The sequence below is a fragment of the Talpa europaea genome (genome assembly GCF_964194135.1).
Source record: "Talpa europaea genome assembly, chromosome: 5".
In the NCBI taxonomy this organism is placed as follows: Eukaryota; Metazoa; Chordata; class Mammalia; order Eulipotyphla; family Talpidae; genus Talpa; species Talpa europaea.
In genome coordinates, this window is record NC_140071.1 from 27734298 (window position 1) to 27750177 (window position 15880).

A 15880-nucleotide genomic window follows, 5' to 3' on the forward strand; every position below is an offset into this window, starting at 1 on the left:
AAGTAATGTTATTTTATTGCCTGCAAATCTAGATAGTGAATATGGACAAGAAGAGGGCACACCACGCACTGGTGGCCTTTTTGGTTCTAGAAGATCAGTCTTCAGTGGTGCAGGTGAGAAATAAAATTTATTACTGAATATGAACCATTCATAAATGTATTTAGCTCTAGGATTAGTAATATTGATATATGTTAAGTATACTACATTGGCTTATGATTTTCTCTGCTTTAAGATCTGTAGGCAAAAATACTAGAATTTTTGCATCCGTTACAAAATTTGTGTTCTGTGATTTGTTTTCTTTTACTAATCAGTTAATTTGAGGTTAAATTATACTTTTAATTGTAGGAAGAATTATGAAGTTTGCATTGGTATCAAAGACTTCTGTGAGGGGATTTGAGGAGAAAATGAAAAAAATAATACAATTGTTGATGGAAATGTTCAAATGTTTATAAATAAACTGGTATATCCAGACAATGAAATATTATTCAACATTAAAAAGAGATGAACTGTCAGGCTATGAAAATAGATGGTGGAATCTTAAATGCAAATTGCTAAGTGAAAGAAACAAATCTAAGAAGAGTACATACTGTGTGATTCCAATTATATGACATTCTGGGTAAGACAAAACTACACAGAGAGGGTTAAACCCTAAGATCAGTGGTTGCTGTGAGAGAGTGCTGGATAGATAGGGCATAGAGGATTTTTTCAGAAAGTGGAAATACTTTGTATGATACTGTAATGATGGATAAATGTCATCATACATTTGTCCAAAGTCACAGAATGTACAATCCAAAGAATGTACAAGAGTGAACCCTAGTGTAAACTATAGATCTTGAGTGGTTATTTTGCGTTAATGTAGCTTCATTAGTTAGGGGGGGATGCTGGTAATGGGCGAAGCTGTACAGATGATTGGGGGGCAGCAGGAATATGGGAAATTTCTACTTTCCTTTGATTTTGCTTTGAACCTAAAATTGCTTTTTTTAAAAAAAATGAACTATTTAAGTAAAACGTTCAGATGATGAAAAAAATTTAATTAAATTAAAAGATAGATGGTTGAAGTAAGGGACTAGAAATCCTGAGTAAGTAATACTTGAATAGATATAGGTATATGGTTATGGGCTTTAGGGGAAGTTTTTATTGTCTCTAAATAGTAATCTACAGAAAAATGCCTAATAGGTAATGGTGACACCTATCCAAGCAGGAGTGGCAGTGGAAGTGGACGAGGTGAGTTGTTACTTGGTTTGCCTATATTCAGCTGACACACTGTAATACAAATTTAAGTTATGAAAGGTAACTATTACAGTTTTAATGCATTCTGAGCAGTACATTTACAGCCTATTGTAAAGAGTTTGTGCTCATCAATCTAGCAATTCTGTTATAAGAATTATGTACTATAAATGTTTTTGCTTAATAGGTAAGTAAGGATGTTCGCTAAACCTTTACTTATTATAAGTAAACACTGAAAATCACTTAAAATTCTTCAAAAAAAAGCATAAAATGGTATACCATGCAAATATTAAAACTTGAGATATACCTGTATGTATAAATCCTTACTATATTAATATTAGGGTTTTTTTCTTACAGTTATTTGGTATAGAGGATAAAGAATATTTACTACGTATGACTTTGTACCCTAAAATATTTTTAGTTATAAGTACTCATACACCACATAAAAATTAAAATGCTTTCCAAACTAGTAAATCAGTAAAGTCATCATTATTGTCTAAGAGTATTCAAAGCAACCACTCCCTTAAACTGCCTCATCACCTACCCCCTGCCATTATTCTTGGATTCATCATTATAGAACGAGATTATTAATGATTAGCTAAGCCACAATTTCCACAAATACTCACATCTTGTTTGAAAAAGATTTCAAGATCTGTGGGCACACAAGGCAAGGAAATTAGTTCAAATGGTAAAAATGTTCTATGTGGTTAGTTTTTCAAATCTAATGCAGTCCTTATTCTGTTTTGTGAATAGAACCTGACATGGCATAATATATGACTAGTTGTTTAAAAATCAAAAAGGTAGCATATAGAAAAGAGTTAACATTAGAGGCCTAGCTACTATTCTTTGAAAATCCTGCTTACATGGTTGGCCCTTTCCTGGCATCTGGGAATTGGATTTCAGGAGGGTTCCTATGGCTCTAACTGGTAAGAGTGACTCGCTGTGCCTAAAACTATACGGTATTGTGGTTGGTTTTAGCTGAATACCTGCTTTTCTTCTGGGAGTACAGAATTTTGGTATGTGCCAGGCAGAAGGGGCTTTACATTAATGACCCCTAATAAGCACCTTGAATATTGATGAGCTCTGATGAGCTTCCCTGGTAGATAAAATTTGCAGTGAATTGTCATAGCTCGTTGCTGGTAAAATAAATGTGTCTTGTGTGATACCAGTGGGAGAGGAGTCTTGAACGCTTGTGCCTGGTTTTTCTGTGGACTTTCCCCATGTGCCATTCCTTTAGTTTATCTTGCTTCTGATCTTTTTAACTACATAATACAGTATAGCCATAAGTACAATTATGTTCGGAGTCCTATGAAACCTAGTAAATTATAAAACCTGGGGGTGGTATTGGGGACACCTCAATACAGTTCCTTTTAGGACTGTAGTTCCTTTTAGGAAATATATTCCTTGTTAAGGAATACAGGAATTAGGAAAGAGATATAACACCTTTAAAAATAGTAATATAGGGCCTCCCCGGTGGCGCAGCGGTTGAGCGCTGGGTTGCGAAGCTGCCCGCGGCCTCTGCGGCGCCGGTTCGATCCCCGGCTGCTCCCCGGCCACCAGAGGAGGGTCCCACATGGCGTGCAGACCTCTCCTGCCGCCCGCTGCTCCCCTCAGCAGTGTACTTCGGTCCTTCTGCCTGCTCTGCTCCCCGCTCTGGCTCTGGTGAATTCTCTCACCCTCCCGCGCTTCTGACTGTACCCAGTGCATGTATAAACAAAACAAACAAACAAACCAGCAAACAAATAAATAAAGCATGCCTCTATAAAAAAAAAATAGTAATATAGAACACTGTCATCTGTAGAATTTCAGCATTTTGAATACTAAGGAAACAAAATGTTCAATATTCCATTTATCTTAGTTGTCTTGAGTATTATTTGGACAAAGGGCCATTAAAGATGTCTATCCAGTTTTAGAATTTGTCCTCTTTGAAGACAAGCAATGAGAATGAAAGTATGTGTGCACAGCCTTGAATCTTAACTGATTGTCACTATTGGTTTTCTTTAATAGGTGGTTACAAAGGTTTAAATGAAGAAGTAATAACAAGCTCTGGAAAGAGTAAGTTTTACTTAGATAAGGTATTGGATTTTTATAATGAGTGGTTTTGTACCTCCCGATTTTTGAAAAAACATTCATCTCTTTTTTGGGTTTGATTCCCTTTAAGATTCTTGGAAGTCAGAAGCTGAAGGAGGAGAAAGTGGTGACACTCAAGGTATATTAATTTTGTGAGGTACACATTAGTGTATAGTTCATTTTAATAAAAATACAAAATATTTAAAAACAGTTTATTTGAAGTGAGAACTTTAATAGTAAACAATGGAAAGTTTTACAATATTTAAAATTGATTTTGTCAGTTTTGTATATTTTCTCTTATTTTTCTTCTTGTCCTTGTAATGTAAATTCTTTTTTTATTTAAATTCCAAGGACCAAAAGTGACCTACATACCACCTCCTCCGCCTGAGGATGAGGACTCCATCTTTGCACATTATCAGACAGGCATAAACTTTGATAAATATGATACTATTCTTGTAGAAGTGTCTGGGCATGATGCACCACCAGCAATTCTGGTCAGTGTAACAGTTATTTTTGTGTTGATCGTGTAACAAATTTTGGCTTTAATATATACATAGTACCTTTCTTTTAGGTGATATTAAAGGATACAGAAATTTCACCTCTAATATCTGATAGGTTAGAAATTTAGAACAATCTACAGTAGAGTTAATTGCTACGTTGATGAGAACATTATTTAAATTTACTAAAAAGGATACTTTTCCTAAAGATTCAAGATTTCTACTTACTAAATGTGTGCGAAAGTGTGTTTTAGGGGAGTGATTTTCTAAGGAGCTAGGGGAGCCCTTTGTTGATAATGAGCCATTGTTACCTAATCAGAGTTCTTTGTTTCTCTTAAGTTTTAAGAGGGTAAAAAGAAATTTTTTAGAACCACTGTCTGTAGGTATAGTCCTTACTTCTAGTAAGTAATTTATACAGTCTTTGGATATTACTTTTAAAGGGGGACATCAAATTGGGGAAAGTAACTTCAAGATAAAGAGTAGAAAAACTCAATGAAATGTTATGGAATGATCTTCATATGCTGTTTCTTTCCTCCTCCCCCCAGACTTTTGAAGAAGCTAATCTCTGTCAGACACTTAATAACAACATTGCTAAAGCTGGTTATACTAAACTCACTCCAGTGCAGAAATACAGTATTCCTATTATACTAGCAGGACGAGATTTAATGGCTTGTGCTCAGACAGGGTCTGGAAAGACTGTAAGTCATCTTCCCACATGTTTTCTGCCCCATACTCAAATTGCTATGTTTTTTCAACTTTGGTTCTTCCCAGGAAGCTTGAAAATTTTTTGTTGGATAGGTTTTAAGATGATTTCAATGAACTGTCATATACATATTTATCATTTAAGTATTTGTTTTTGCATCTAGTTTCTGTTCTTATTTGTGTTCGTGTACTTCTGAAGAAAGATTTTGAGCTTATTCTAGAGTGATGGTTGCAGTTCATAAATGTTTAATCACTTTTCTAACATGCAGGTATTTAAAACAAAATGAGGGTTACAAACACAGAGAAAGGAAGAAAGTAATTTATGCAATATAACTGACATAATTTTGGAGTCAAAAGAATGACAAAAGCTATATGTTTTGTACCTGGTTCATAATATGAACCATGCTAATTCTAGAAAAACTCTGATGATGTTATAGGGCAGGGAGAGGGGCAGCCCAAACCCCGCAAACCTGCGTATTTTATATAGGGTTCTGCTATCTGCCGCATTAACACAAAACATGAGACTTTAATGGGAAGGAACCTTAATACAATTAGGAAACAATACAGGAAAGGCAAAGAATCTAGTTCCTAAATCAAGCACCCAAAGTTACCCGTCCCCTCGTGGGTAAAACTCCATCCAAATGGGACTGGCCCAGAGCAAGGCCCCAAAGCCTGCCACAAGTCCAAAGCATCTTCCAGTGGGGACCCACAGAAAAGGGTCAGAAACAACCAGACAAGCCTGGAAGGAAAAGAGCAAAATCAAAATCACAATAAAAGCTGCCATTGTCACCTCCCCACGGGTCTCACCCACATCTGTATCACCCAGTCCACGACCAAAAGACAAGCGGTTTCTTCACGTGTCTCTAGGCTCCATGTGTCTGCTCCAGGTCTCCTTTTGGCTCCATTCTGCTTCCTTCCTCAGTCTCCTCTGCAGCTTCTTCTCTTCCTGCTCAGCTCCATCCTCCCTTGGGTGGGGCAGGGAACCTGGAACCTCTCCCTTTCCTTGGGACCACCTGTTACAATGAGACCAAGTTGGTTTTAGGATTAATCTGCAGGATTAATATTAAAAAGGTCCCATGAAGTAAGTCAGGGTCATGGAATCTTGGTTCATACTGTTTTAGTTTTAATCAGCCTTCATAGTAGAATTGAGGGGAAAGTAGGTGAGTAAGTAACTTAAACCTGGTTTTGGAGGTAGATTTTGCTATTTTATTCACTTAATGAGAAAACTATAGCACAGCATTTCTCTTGCTACATGAAATTTCAGTGTGGGTGATGTGTTTAGTAATACAAATGATGATCATGATTTCCCAGTTTTTGCTCTGCGCATGAACCACTTTTGGTGTGCATTCTAAGGGATAATCTTACACTATTCTTAAAGGACTCATTTAAACAACTGTTAACTGCAGTGATTTGCGTCAACTTATATCTGCATCCCCCTGTATGTTTTTGATTTATCTAGCATCCATGGGTATCCCTTATAAAAAATTAAAAAAATGTTTTTATTGAACAATTACATTGCATAATTTGAGCACAAAGACCTAGAGGTCAAAAACTTATTGAATGAATTTTTAATAAATGAACATTATTTTCCTTTCTTAAATTTTCAAGCAAGATGGAAATGGTATCTAAAGACTATAAGAGAATGAGGAATAGATTCAAAAGGAGGAGATGATGCATTGTAAATTTATGAATTGTAGAATTTAACTTCTAGGCTGCTTTCCTCTTGCCAATTTTGGCTCATATGATGCGTGATGGAATAACTGCTAGTCGTTTTAAAGAGCTACAGGAGCCAGAATGTATTATTGTAGCACCAACTCGAGAATTGATCAATCAGATCTATTTGGAAGCCAGAAAATTTTCTTTTGGGTAAGTATATCTGGAATCCGACTCACAAAAGTTTTTCTTCAGAGATTTTTCTTTAGAAATAGCTGGTGCACCTGTTTGCTCTTTAGTCATTCTTTTTGACAATCGATAGCATGTTGTGCTATTGTTACCCTATTTTAAAAGGTGTATGCTGGCAGTAATGTGTACTGTACAACTATATCCCTTACTTTTTTTTTCCCCCGTAGAACTGAGTTGCAGGCCAGGAGGGTGGGAGTGGAGAGTGAGAGGTCTCACCAGAGACAGAATAGGGAGCAGAACAGGCAGATTTACTGAAATACATGGCTAAGGGGAGCAGCAAGTGAGACAGGAGAGTTCTGCTGCACCATATGTGTGTTAGCTCCCTGGCTGGGAATCAAAGTCAAGCCATAGCAGTGATAGCAGTGAGACTTAATACATAGGCCACCCAGAGAGGCCCTAAATCCCTTATTTTTTATAATGCATAGTAATCTTGACTTTGTACACTATAATTAAAATCTTGTATAGTTGAACACTTAGTTTTCTGTCTGTTGATAGTGAAAATACTGCCAGTGAGTATTATTGTACAATCATCTTTGTCCACTTGTGATGCCATAGCTAGATGGTAAATTCCTAGATGTGAGTTTATCGGGATAGTTTTTTATTATTTTTAAAAAATATATAAAAAATATGTGAAATATTAAAAAGTTTAAAATTTTTAATCAGTACTAAGCTTGTGAAATGGGTTGTGTTGATTTACTCTCCTAAGTGTTGATTTGCCTCCACCTGACTAAAATATTATTATACCTGAGAGAAAACTTTGTGTTAGTCTTCATTTTCTCCTTTTTTTTAAAGTACTATTTAACTTTTTAAAAATATTTAAAATCCATTTTGTTCTTTTAATGGATCTTTTGTTCGTATTTTAGGCCTGTTTTTGCATGGAGGCACTGGTATTGTTTTTGCAGAACTCTTTATTAAATAAGGTGCAAAAATTTGTTTTAAATGCTTTTTTCATTTTTCAGTTTCTTCCTGCATAGAATTTAGTTTGTTTTTTATTGAATATATTGGTTTTGCAGCTTATTAAAAGCAAATATATAATTTCCAAATAACTAGAAAATGACATTTCTTTTGTTAATAGGACTTGTGTAAGAGCTGTTGTTATATATGGGGGAACCCAGTTGGGGCATTCAATTCGACAAATAGTACAGGGCTGTAATGTATTATGTGCAACTCCTGGAAGACTGATGGATATCATAGGGAAGGAAAAGGTAAGCCCTAGAGGAATAACTTTGTTACAAAATTAAGAATTCTTTTTGTTTGGGAAAGGGAAAGAATAGCATAAGGGTACAGTTGTTAAAGCAACATTTTTATTAGGTCCCCAAAAGATTTTTGAATGAATGTGGTCTTAAGTAATTCTTAAACTAATCCCAATAGGAGATAAATGATATTTTATGTTTTCCATTTTATATTTGGGAAAACAAACTAGGTAACCCTATTTAAAATCCCTCAGGTAGCTCTGGTAAGTGATACAACTAGAGTTAGAACTAGGTCTGATTCCAGGATCCTAACCTATACCTACTACTGGGAGAAAAACACAAAAAGTGCTTTTATCTAATAAGTTTGTTTTTCCTGGATGAAAGCCATTTGTAGCATCTGTTTTGTCTCCTGCTCAAACATGGTAGTGATACAAACCAGGATTGTTAATTTTCTACCTCTTTAAAAAATATTTTAGGGTTATGTATTTATTTTAGGTATTCACATATCATATATTTATCTGTGAACTTTAAGTTCACTTTCATGAACCTGGTTTGCTTTTTTAGCTTGTTTAATAAATAGGTTACTCAGAAGACGCTTTTTTTGCATAAAAGCACTTTTCTTAGTATACTTATTAACAGTATCCAGAGAAATCCACCTTAACTTCTTACTAAACTGCTTCCACAGTAGTAACAAAATCACTTATGCTTATTTTGCAAATATATGCTTTTTGTAGAATGTGTTTATGTAAATGTAAAAAGTTTCTCAGTTGTTCCTGAGTATAAGATGGAGAATTTATGAAAGGTTTAAGAGAATTAGAAATAAATTTGCCAAATATAAAACTTTTGAATATGTCATGCTGTTGGAGAATTTTATTTCTTATACTAAAGAGTTTGACTTTAACATAATCTAGATACATGCTAATACAGTAAGTACTAACAACTTGTGTCTATTTAAATTTAAAAATAATAAATTTAGTTTTTCAGGCACACTGGCCACATTTCATATGCTTAAGTACATGTAACTGGTTACTAGCATGTTATTGCAGATATGTAGAATTTTTTAGTTTTCTAAGTAATTGCAGAAGGTTGTATTGTGTAGTGTTGATATAGGTTTCTTTTAGTCTTATAAAATATTAAAACATAGAATTGAGAATTGAAATAAACAGCAATAGTATTAATAGTATTTTCTAAGTAAAATATTAAATTCCATTTTAGTTAAATATAGTAACTAGTGTGCATATTTTCTGTTCTAATCCTTGAAAACATCTTGAAAGATTGGTCTTAAACAAGTTAAATACTTAGTTTTGGATGAAGCTGATCGCATGCTAGATATGGGTTTTGGACCAGAAATGAAGAAGTTAATTTCCTGCCCAGGAATGCCAACAAGGGAACAGCGTCAGACCCTTATGTTTAGTGCAACTTTTCCAGAAGAAATTCAAAGGTAATTTTGTTCTTCCTAAATATAATTGTTATGTGTATAAGTGTTTTTATGGGAAGAAAACCAATGTGTGAATATCCTGTTTTTGAGAGATTTTGTTTTTGTTTTTTAGATTTATTTTTATTTATTTATTTATACAAGCACTGGGTACAGTCAGAAGCGCGGGAGGGTGAGAGAATTCACCAGAGCCAGAGCGGGGAGCAGAGCAGGCAGAAGGACCAAGGTACACTGCGGAGGGGAGCAGCAGGCGGCAGAAGAGGTCTGCGCGCCATGTGGGACCCTCCTCTGGTAGCCGGGGAGCAGCCAGGGATCAAACTGGCACCGCAGAGGCTGTGGGCAGCTTCGCAACCCAGCGCTCAACTGCTGCGCCACCGGGGAGGCCCTGTTTTTGTTTTTTTAAAGATTTTAACATAGGTGCTTGAGGAAGTCATGTATTCCTAAAAAGTTTGATATTTTCCAGTGTTTTGTATCTCTATTTCTGGCTTCGAATTAGCGTCACATTTTATGAAAATGTATCTATGTTGTTACAGCATAGCACCTAACTAGGATTTAATATATCCTTACTAAGTGAAGTTATTTTTTATAATTGTGTCTTCTCTTCAAACCAAAATTATAGAGCTTGGGAGAATTGGACCTTTGGTAGAAAATTCATGTATTAATTGTTGACAAATATTTGAATATCATATGGTCTGGTGAATTCTGCTCTGAAGATGACACACTCCTGCTAGGATGTGGACTCTTCTTCCTGCCTGCTGGTCCTTGGCCAGAGAGAGCCTGAAGTGCCCAGACAGCTATTACTGTATTAATAATTTGACACAACTTCATTACTATGAATTCACTAGTATTAATGTATTTTTCAAAATATTAACATTTTATATTGGTCTTTGAAAATAATACTTGGATGATAATAAGTATCCACCTTATAAGTTATAACCAATTAGATTATAACACTTAATAGGAATTCAGTGAATATCAGGAGATTTAATGGAAAAGATTCAGTTAAGGAATATGCTTTTGTCTTTTAAGGTTGGCTGGGGAGTTTTTAAAGTCGAGCTATTTGTTTGTTGCTGTTGGACAAGTAGGTGGAGCATGTAGAGATGTTCTGCAGACGATTCTCCAAGTTGGCCAGTACTCAAAAAGAGAAAAACTTGTTGAAATTCTACGAAACATAGGTATCTTATATTGATGTATTTATTTTTGTCATGATTTTGATTTTTAAAAAATAATTAAATTTATCCTTTGTTATGAGTTTTAATAAGTTTGTTTTGATTGTTTTCTCTTTTGCCAAAGTTTTTATAAAAGGTTTGTGATTAAATTTTCTGTGTATATGTCATAGTACAGTCCTTTTTCTTCCATGAAGTCTAAAAATAGGAAGGATTTGAAACTTAATTTAACAGTATTTGATTAAAATAGACTTACAGCAATCTTTACATTAAACTTTACGACATTGAAAGTGAATTCTTTCTTATATTTCTAGTTCCTAGTTTTTGCTTCTTCAGACTCCTATAATTATGGATTCAAATATTTTTAAAGCTAGAAAGCTTTATAAGTTTAAAAGCTTTAAAACTTTTAAAGCTCTAGTTCTGCTTCTTCATACCAATAAGAATTTTGTCCTTCTCCTTCTCCCCCCAAAAGAAACGTTTATTTTTAAAGAAAATCATCTGTCTGTCTTTGATTTATATAGCCTTAGTTTATACCTGGAAATTGAAATTTCTAGTATTGTTCTTTTTATACCTTCTTGTTACCTCCACGTGTATTGGAAAACATCCCCACCCCTCTTCCAACGTAATAATTAAATTTCAGTTTGAATGTCAAGGTTGGAATGGGGGAGGCAAGAAACCATCTAATTTCCAATAATGAGCGAAGAAAAGGGGAGGGGGGAAGTTGATTATAAATAGTAATACAGTCTTCTTCCATTAAGGGTATAAATTATCATCTCTGACATTTTATAGGGAAATTACTTTTTGGGAAAAAAATCTCTGATTCATTCTTGAGTTTCTGCTAATTAGATATTTCAGCTAACAAGTAAATAATCTTTTTACTGGTGAAGACCTTAGGGTAAAGTTATTTAATTTATGATACTTTGCAGATAAAGAAGTTTGAATTAAAAAATAGTATTGGAACTTAGACTATTGAGGGATTTGTCAGCCCTGGGTTAGATGTCATTTTTATGAATACCTGGGGCAATCAAGACAAATAAAAGACAGGATTGTTTTGGGACATCAAGTTGCAAAGGCAGTAATTTAGAGAACAGGAATGAAGAACCTGAGACAAATTTAAAAACTTCTTAGAGTTAGCACCTAAGTCTATTTCAGGTTGTTGACCTGAGGGAAAAATAACAAACTTTTTTTTTCAGTCTGTAAAGTGGAAAAATAGTTCTTGACTCTTTATATTTGACATTCATTCATCCAGGAAATATCTGAATTCTATTACGGGGCCCATGTCTGGTTGCTGGGAATATAATGATAGATGAGATAATTTCTTATTCTCCAATCCCTCTTTTTTTCCTTTTCCTAATTTTCTAATTTGAAAATTAATCATTATTTCATTGTCTTGTAGGTGATGAAAGAACTATGGTCTTTGTTGAAACTAAGAAAAAAGCAGATTTTATTGCCACTTTTCTTTGTCAAGAAAAAATATCAACTACAAGTATTCATGGGTGAGTAGATTAGTTTCATAGAAGGGGGTGACTTTTGTTTGTCATTTGTTCAGAAACGTCAGCATATATAACTAATATGATAAAATCCTAGGATTCGAATTCAGAATTTTGAAGACCTAAACTGTTCTTCTCCATCTTCAAGTTTTAGAAGTACTAAGTGACAGAGATGGGTTATTAAAGGTCCTGTCTCAGACTCCTCATCATGAGGAGTGAAAATTTATTAAGACATCTGCTTAAGACTTAGAGGCATGCTTTATTTATTTATTTTGTTTGTTTGTTTGTTTTGTTTATACATGCACTGGGTACAGTCAGAAGCGCGGGAGGGTAAGAGAATTCACCAGAGCCAGAGCGGGGAGCAGAGCAGGCAGAAGGACCGAAGTACACTGCTGAGGGGAGCAGCGGGCCGCAGGAGAGGTCTGCGCGCCATGTGGGACCCTCCTCCGGAGGCCGGGGAGCAGCCGGGGATCGAACCGGTACCGCAGAGGTTGCGGACAGCTTCGCAACCGAGCGCTCAACTGCTGCGCCACCGGGGAGGCCCGCCTGACTTTTTTTTTTAACTGGAGTACTTAAAAATATCCTATTAACACAACTTCATTGGCACTTTTATTAGTGGATCTATAATATTAATCACTGAATATGTAGAATTCTGAGGTTATACATTTTTTTAAAAAATCTGTTTTTTGAAGAAGCATTCTAATAAGGTATAATTTTTTTTTTCAGGCTAGAAAGATATTATTAATAGATACTGTTTATTAATAGATTAGATGTGACATTAGTCATCCTTGACTTTGTACTTTGGTTTTATGCATTAGCTGTTACCATGACGTATCTACAAATAGGAATAGTTACAATCTCAGAGTATTATTGTGAAAATTAAATAAAATGATGGCTTGGATGTTGTAAGTAAGACCTTAATGTCAAATGCTATTATTTTTATGAAAAAAAATATGTTGAACTTCAGTAATTCTCTTTAATTTTCTTAAAAACGGTCCTAATAATGCTTTTTCTTTCAAGTGATCGGGAGCAGAGAGAGAGAGAGCAAGCACTTGGAGATTTTCGTTGTGGAAAGTGTCCAGTTCTTGTTGCTACTTCAGTAGCTGCCAGAGGGCTAGATATTGAAAATGTTCAACATGTTATCAACTTTGATCTTCCGTCTACCATTGATGAATATGTTCATCGAATTGGGCGTACTGGTCGTTGTGGAAATACTGGCAGAGCTATTTCCTTTTTCGATCCTGACTCAGATAGCCATTTAGCACAACCTCTAGTGAAAGTACTATCAGATGTAAGTTTAAAAATTTTAAAACTGAATGGATAGTGTTCTTATTAAAAGTAGACATTTTATGCATAAATTCAAGAAAAGTAAACTATTCCAATCTTTGAAACTTTATTTATGCATGTTGTATATAAAGTCAATTTTTTTTCCTAAAGGCTCAACAGGATGTTCCTGCGTGGTTGGAAGAAATTGCCTTTAGTACATATGTCCCTGGCTTCAGTGGTAGTACAAGAGGAAATGTGTTTGCATCAGTTGATACTAGAAAGGTTGGTTGAGTGTAAAAATTAAGAATTTTGCTTCCAGTTACCTTGTAAATATTTTGCTTAACATTCAATAATGTATTTAAATCATTATATAGTGTCTAAAGATAAATAATACTTCTCTGAAATTTTATGTACATATTTTTAGTTCTAAAGATGAGGAGTAAACAGATTTATTCTTAAACATCTTCCTTTCCCTAAATTGCTGACACATTAAATTTTAATTTGGCACACAAAAAAGCTAATTTGGAATCTTCTGAACCTTGTGTTGGAATTCTATATTTTTGGAATTCCAACCACTTCAATAAATAAAATAACCTGAGATATGAGTTGCATTTTTTTGTTTGCTGTGTTAGTACTACTATTATACAGAAACAGCGAGCATATAAATCATTAAATATTTATGCTCACTCGTGTAGGATTGTAATTTTTTCTATTTGTAAAAACTGTTGGCTTTAAAAAGGTTTCTTCTGGAAATATTTTGTACAATTTAGATTTTCCAGGTTGACATGGCCTTTTTCAAATGCATTGGATTTAGTGAGAATGAAGTTCTTTATATATTTAGGGAGGACATTGTTGGAAAGCTTGATTTCCTGTGCTCTGTCTAGGTAGTATAGCGTTAAATTTCCATAAAATTAAATGTTTGTTTCTTTCTTTTAAAGAATTACCAGAGCAAGAGCACTTTGAACACAGCAGGGTTTTCTTCTTCACAAGCTCCCAATCCAGTAGATGATGAGTCGTGGGATTAAAACAAAAACAACCTTCAAGTTTGTTGTACAGTTTTGATGCAGAGAAGAAAATAGTTTTGATTTTTGAGTTTTTAACAGAAGTGTGAAACCTTATGCTATCCTATCTCCTGTTCTTCTGTTCTTACTCCCACCCTTCAAAAAAACCCTTACTGACGAGTTATGTGAAATGCTAAAAGTTACAGCGATGCAGTTACTGGAAAGATTAAAGCATTCTAAATGTCTTGCTTATTTCTAGTGTGTTCTTCAGGGGTTTTAGACATAAATTGTGCCTAAGAAAAGTCTTAACATACTGTTTATTGATCCTATAACAAATAATAGGACCGGATACACTTTTGGTTAGAGGTTATTGGAGCTTGTTTTCATCTATAAAGAAGTATTGAAAGCAATGTATACTATTATAACATAATGACATAATTTTCATGAAGCAAGCAGTGAAAGACATAAGCCTTTTAAGATGATTTTTATTTTAAATCATCAGATATGTGATGAACATGGTTAAATGTTACAATGTGAGCTCTGTATTCAATGTCATAACAAGTGTTTTTTTATGTATAGTAGATAGATCTTTTTTGAAAATAAACCTTCTGAAGCACCTTCCCCCCTAACTTTTTCAAAGCTTTTGAAATTTTTTTTTGTCACACATAGTAATACCCAATGCTTTTTGAAACTTCGTTTTGTCGCATCTTGTGAAACCAGTGAAGTGAACAAAACTGTTGATGTAAATTAAATATTGTGTAATATACATTAATACACAGATGTGGTAATGAAAATCATTCTTTGAATTCAAATTATATCAGCAAAAAAAATCTGTTCACTCTTGCCATAATTAATCTTTTATATTGATGAGGGAAAGAATCCTGTCTTTATTTCATTCACCACTATATAGCTTGAATTTTCTATGACCAGAATGTAAGAAGTTCCTAATAAATTGTTGAATGAACCAAAACATTAAGACATTTAAAAAAAGTGAGACATAAATATTTAGGGACGCAAAAATTATCAGATTTTTGTGTATGTAATTTTTCACTTCAAAATTCAAAGTAAGATGTCCCTAACATATATCTTGTTATAGGAGTTTGGTTTAGTTAATAAATGAGGCATCACACATGAAAGAAAAGGAGTATTAAACAGATATTATTAGGATATCTAGTTATATGCCTACCCTCATGCCATATTGAAAATCCCATGTGAATAATAAAAAAAATTAAAATTTTAAATTTTTTAATTTAAACCTTTGAATTGGGAGCGAGAGTTGACTTTAAGCTCAAAGGACAGAAATCATGAAGAAAACAATTAACATGAAAAAAACAATTAACATAAATCAATTAACAATCTGATTACCTTTCCTTTGATTACAAAAGGATTAGTTGCTTATATATGAGGAGTAAACATCATACAAGGAAACATGTTACTGTGACTACAGTGAATTATCAGTGTGTACTTCTTTACATGTGGAAATGTAGGAGTAACAGATAAATGTGCAAAGAATAGACAACTCAAAAAGGGAACTTCATCTAATAAAAGTATGGGAAATATATCACTTGTAATCTCACTTCTGGGGAAGTCTAAGTGAATGAAGGTGTATTGTTATTTGGACTACATATCTTACTTACCTGTTTGCTTTATTTACAAAAAATATAGGCTATTTCTCCCCCCTTTTTTTTTTCATTTTTCTCACAGAGCTTTTTGGTCATAGTTTCCCTGATTTGAAAATTTTTCTGAATTTGCTTGATTTGTAAAACCACCATAATAGTATTACTGACTCAATTGTAAAAAAGGAAAGAAAATCATGCATAATTCCACTAACATTATAAACCAACTGTAACTATTCTTATGTTCAATTACTTATTTTTAAGTATAGATTTGAATGATTTCTTTTAAAAATACCTAAGTCACAGCTATACACA

The 15880-nt window shown here is 34.0% G+C and overlaps 1 protein-coding gene across 1 annotated transcript in view; it reads left to right on the forward strand.

The window, feature by feature from the left end:
• The window catches only part of DDX4 (DEAD-box helicase 4), a gene marked incomplete at both ends in the record, with an annotated part of 49396 nt that extends 35423 nt beyond the window's left edge, over positions 1 to 13973 (forward strand). The window contains 14 exon segments of the mRNA XM_084232868.1: positions 37 to 113; positions 1177 to 1224; positions 3235 to 3282; positions 3389 to 3436; positions 3649 to 3791; positions 4340 to 4492; positions 6208 to 6362; positions 7474 to 7603; positions 8866 to 9032; positions 10056 to 10201; positions 11589 to 11688; positions 12703 to 12973; positions 13120 to 13230; positions 13887 to 13973. Coding sequence (XP_084088994.1) covers positions 37 to 113; positions 1177 to 1224; positions 3235 to 3282; positions 3389 to 3436; positions 3649 to 3791; positions 4340 to 4492; positions 6208 to 6362; positions 7474 to 7603; positions 8866 to 9032; positions 10056 to 10201; positions 11589 to 11688; positions 12703 to 12973; positions 13120 to 13230; positions 13887 to 13973 — 1684 coding nt within the window.
• Positions 13974 to 15880: the final 1907 nt, after the last annotated feature.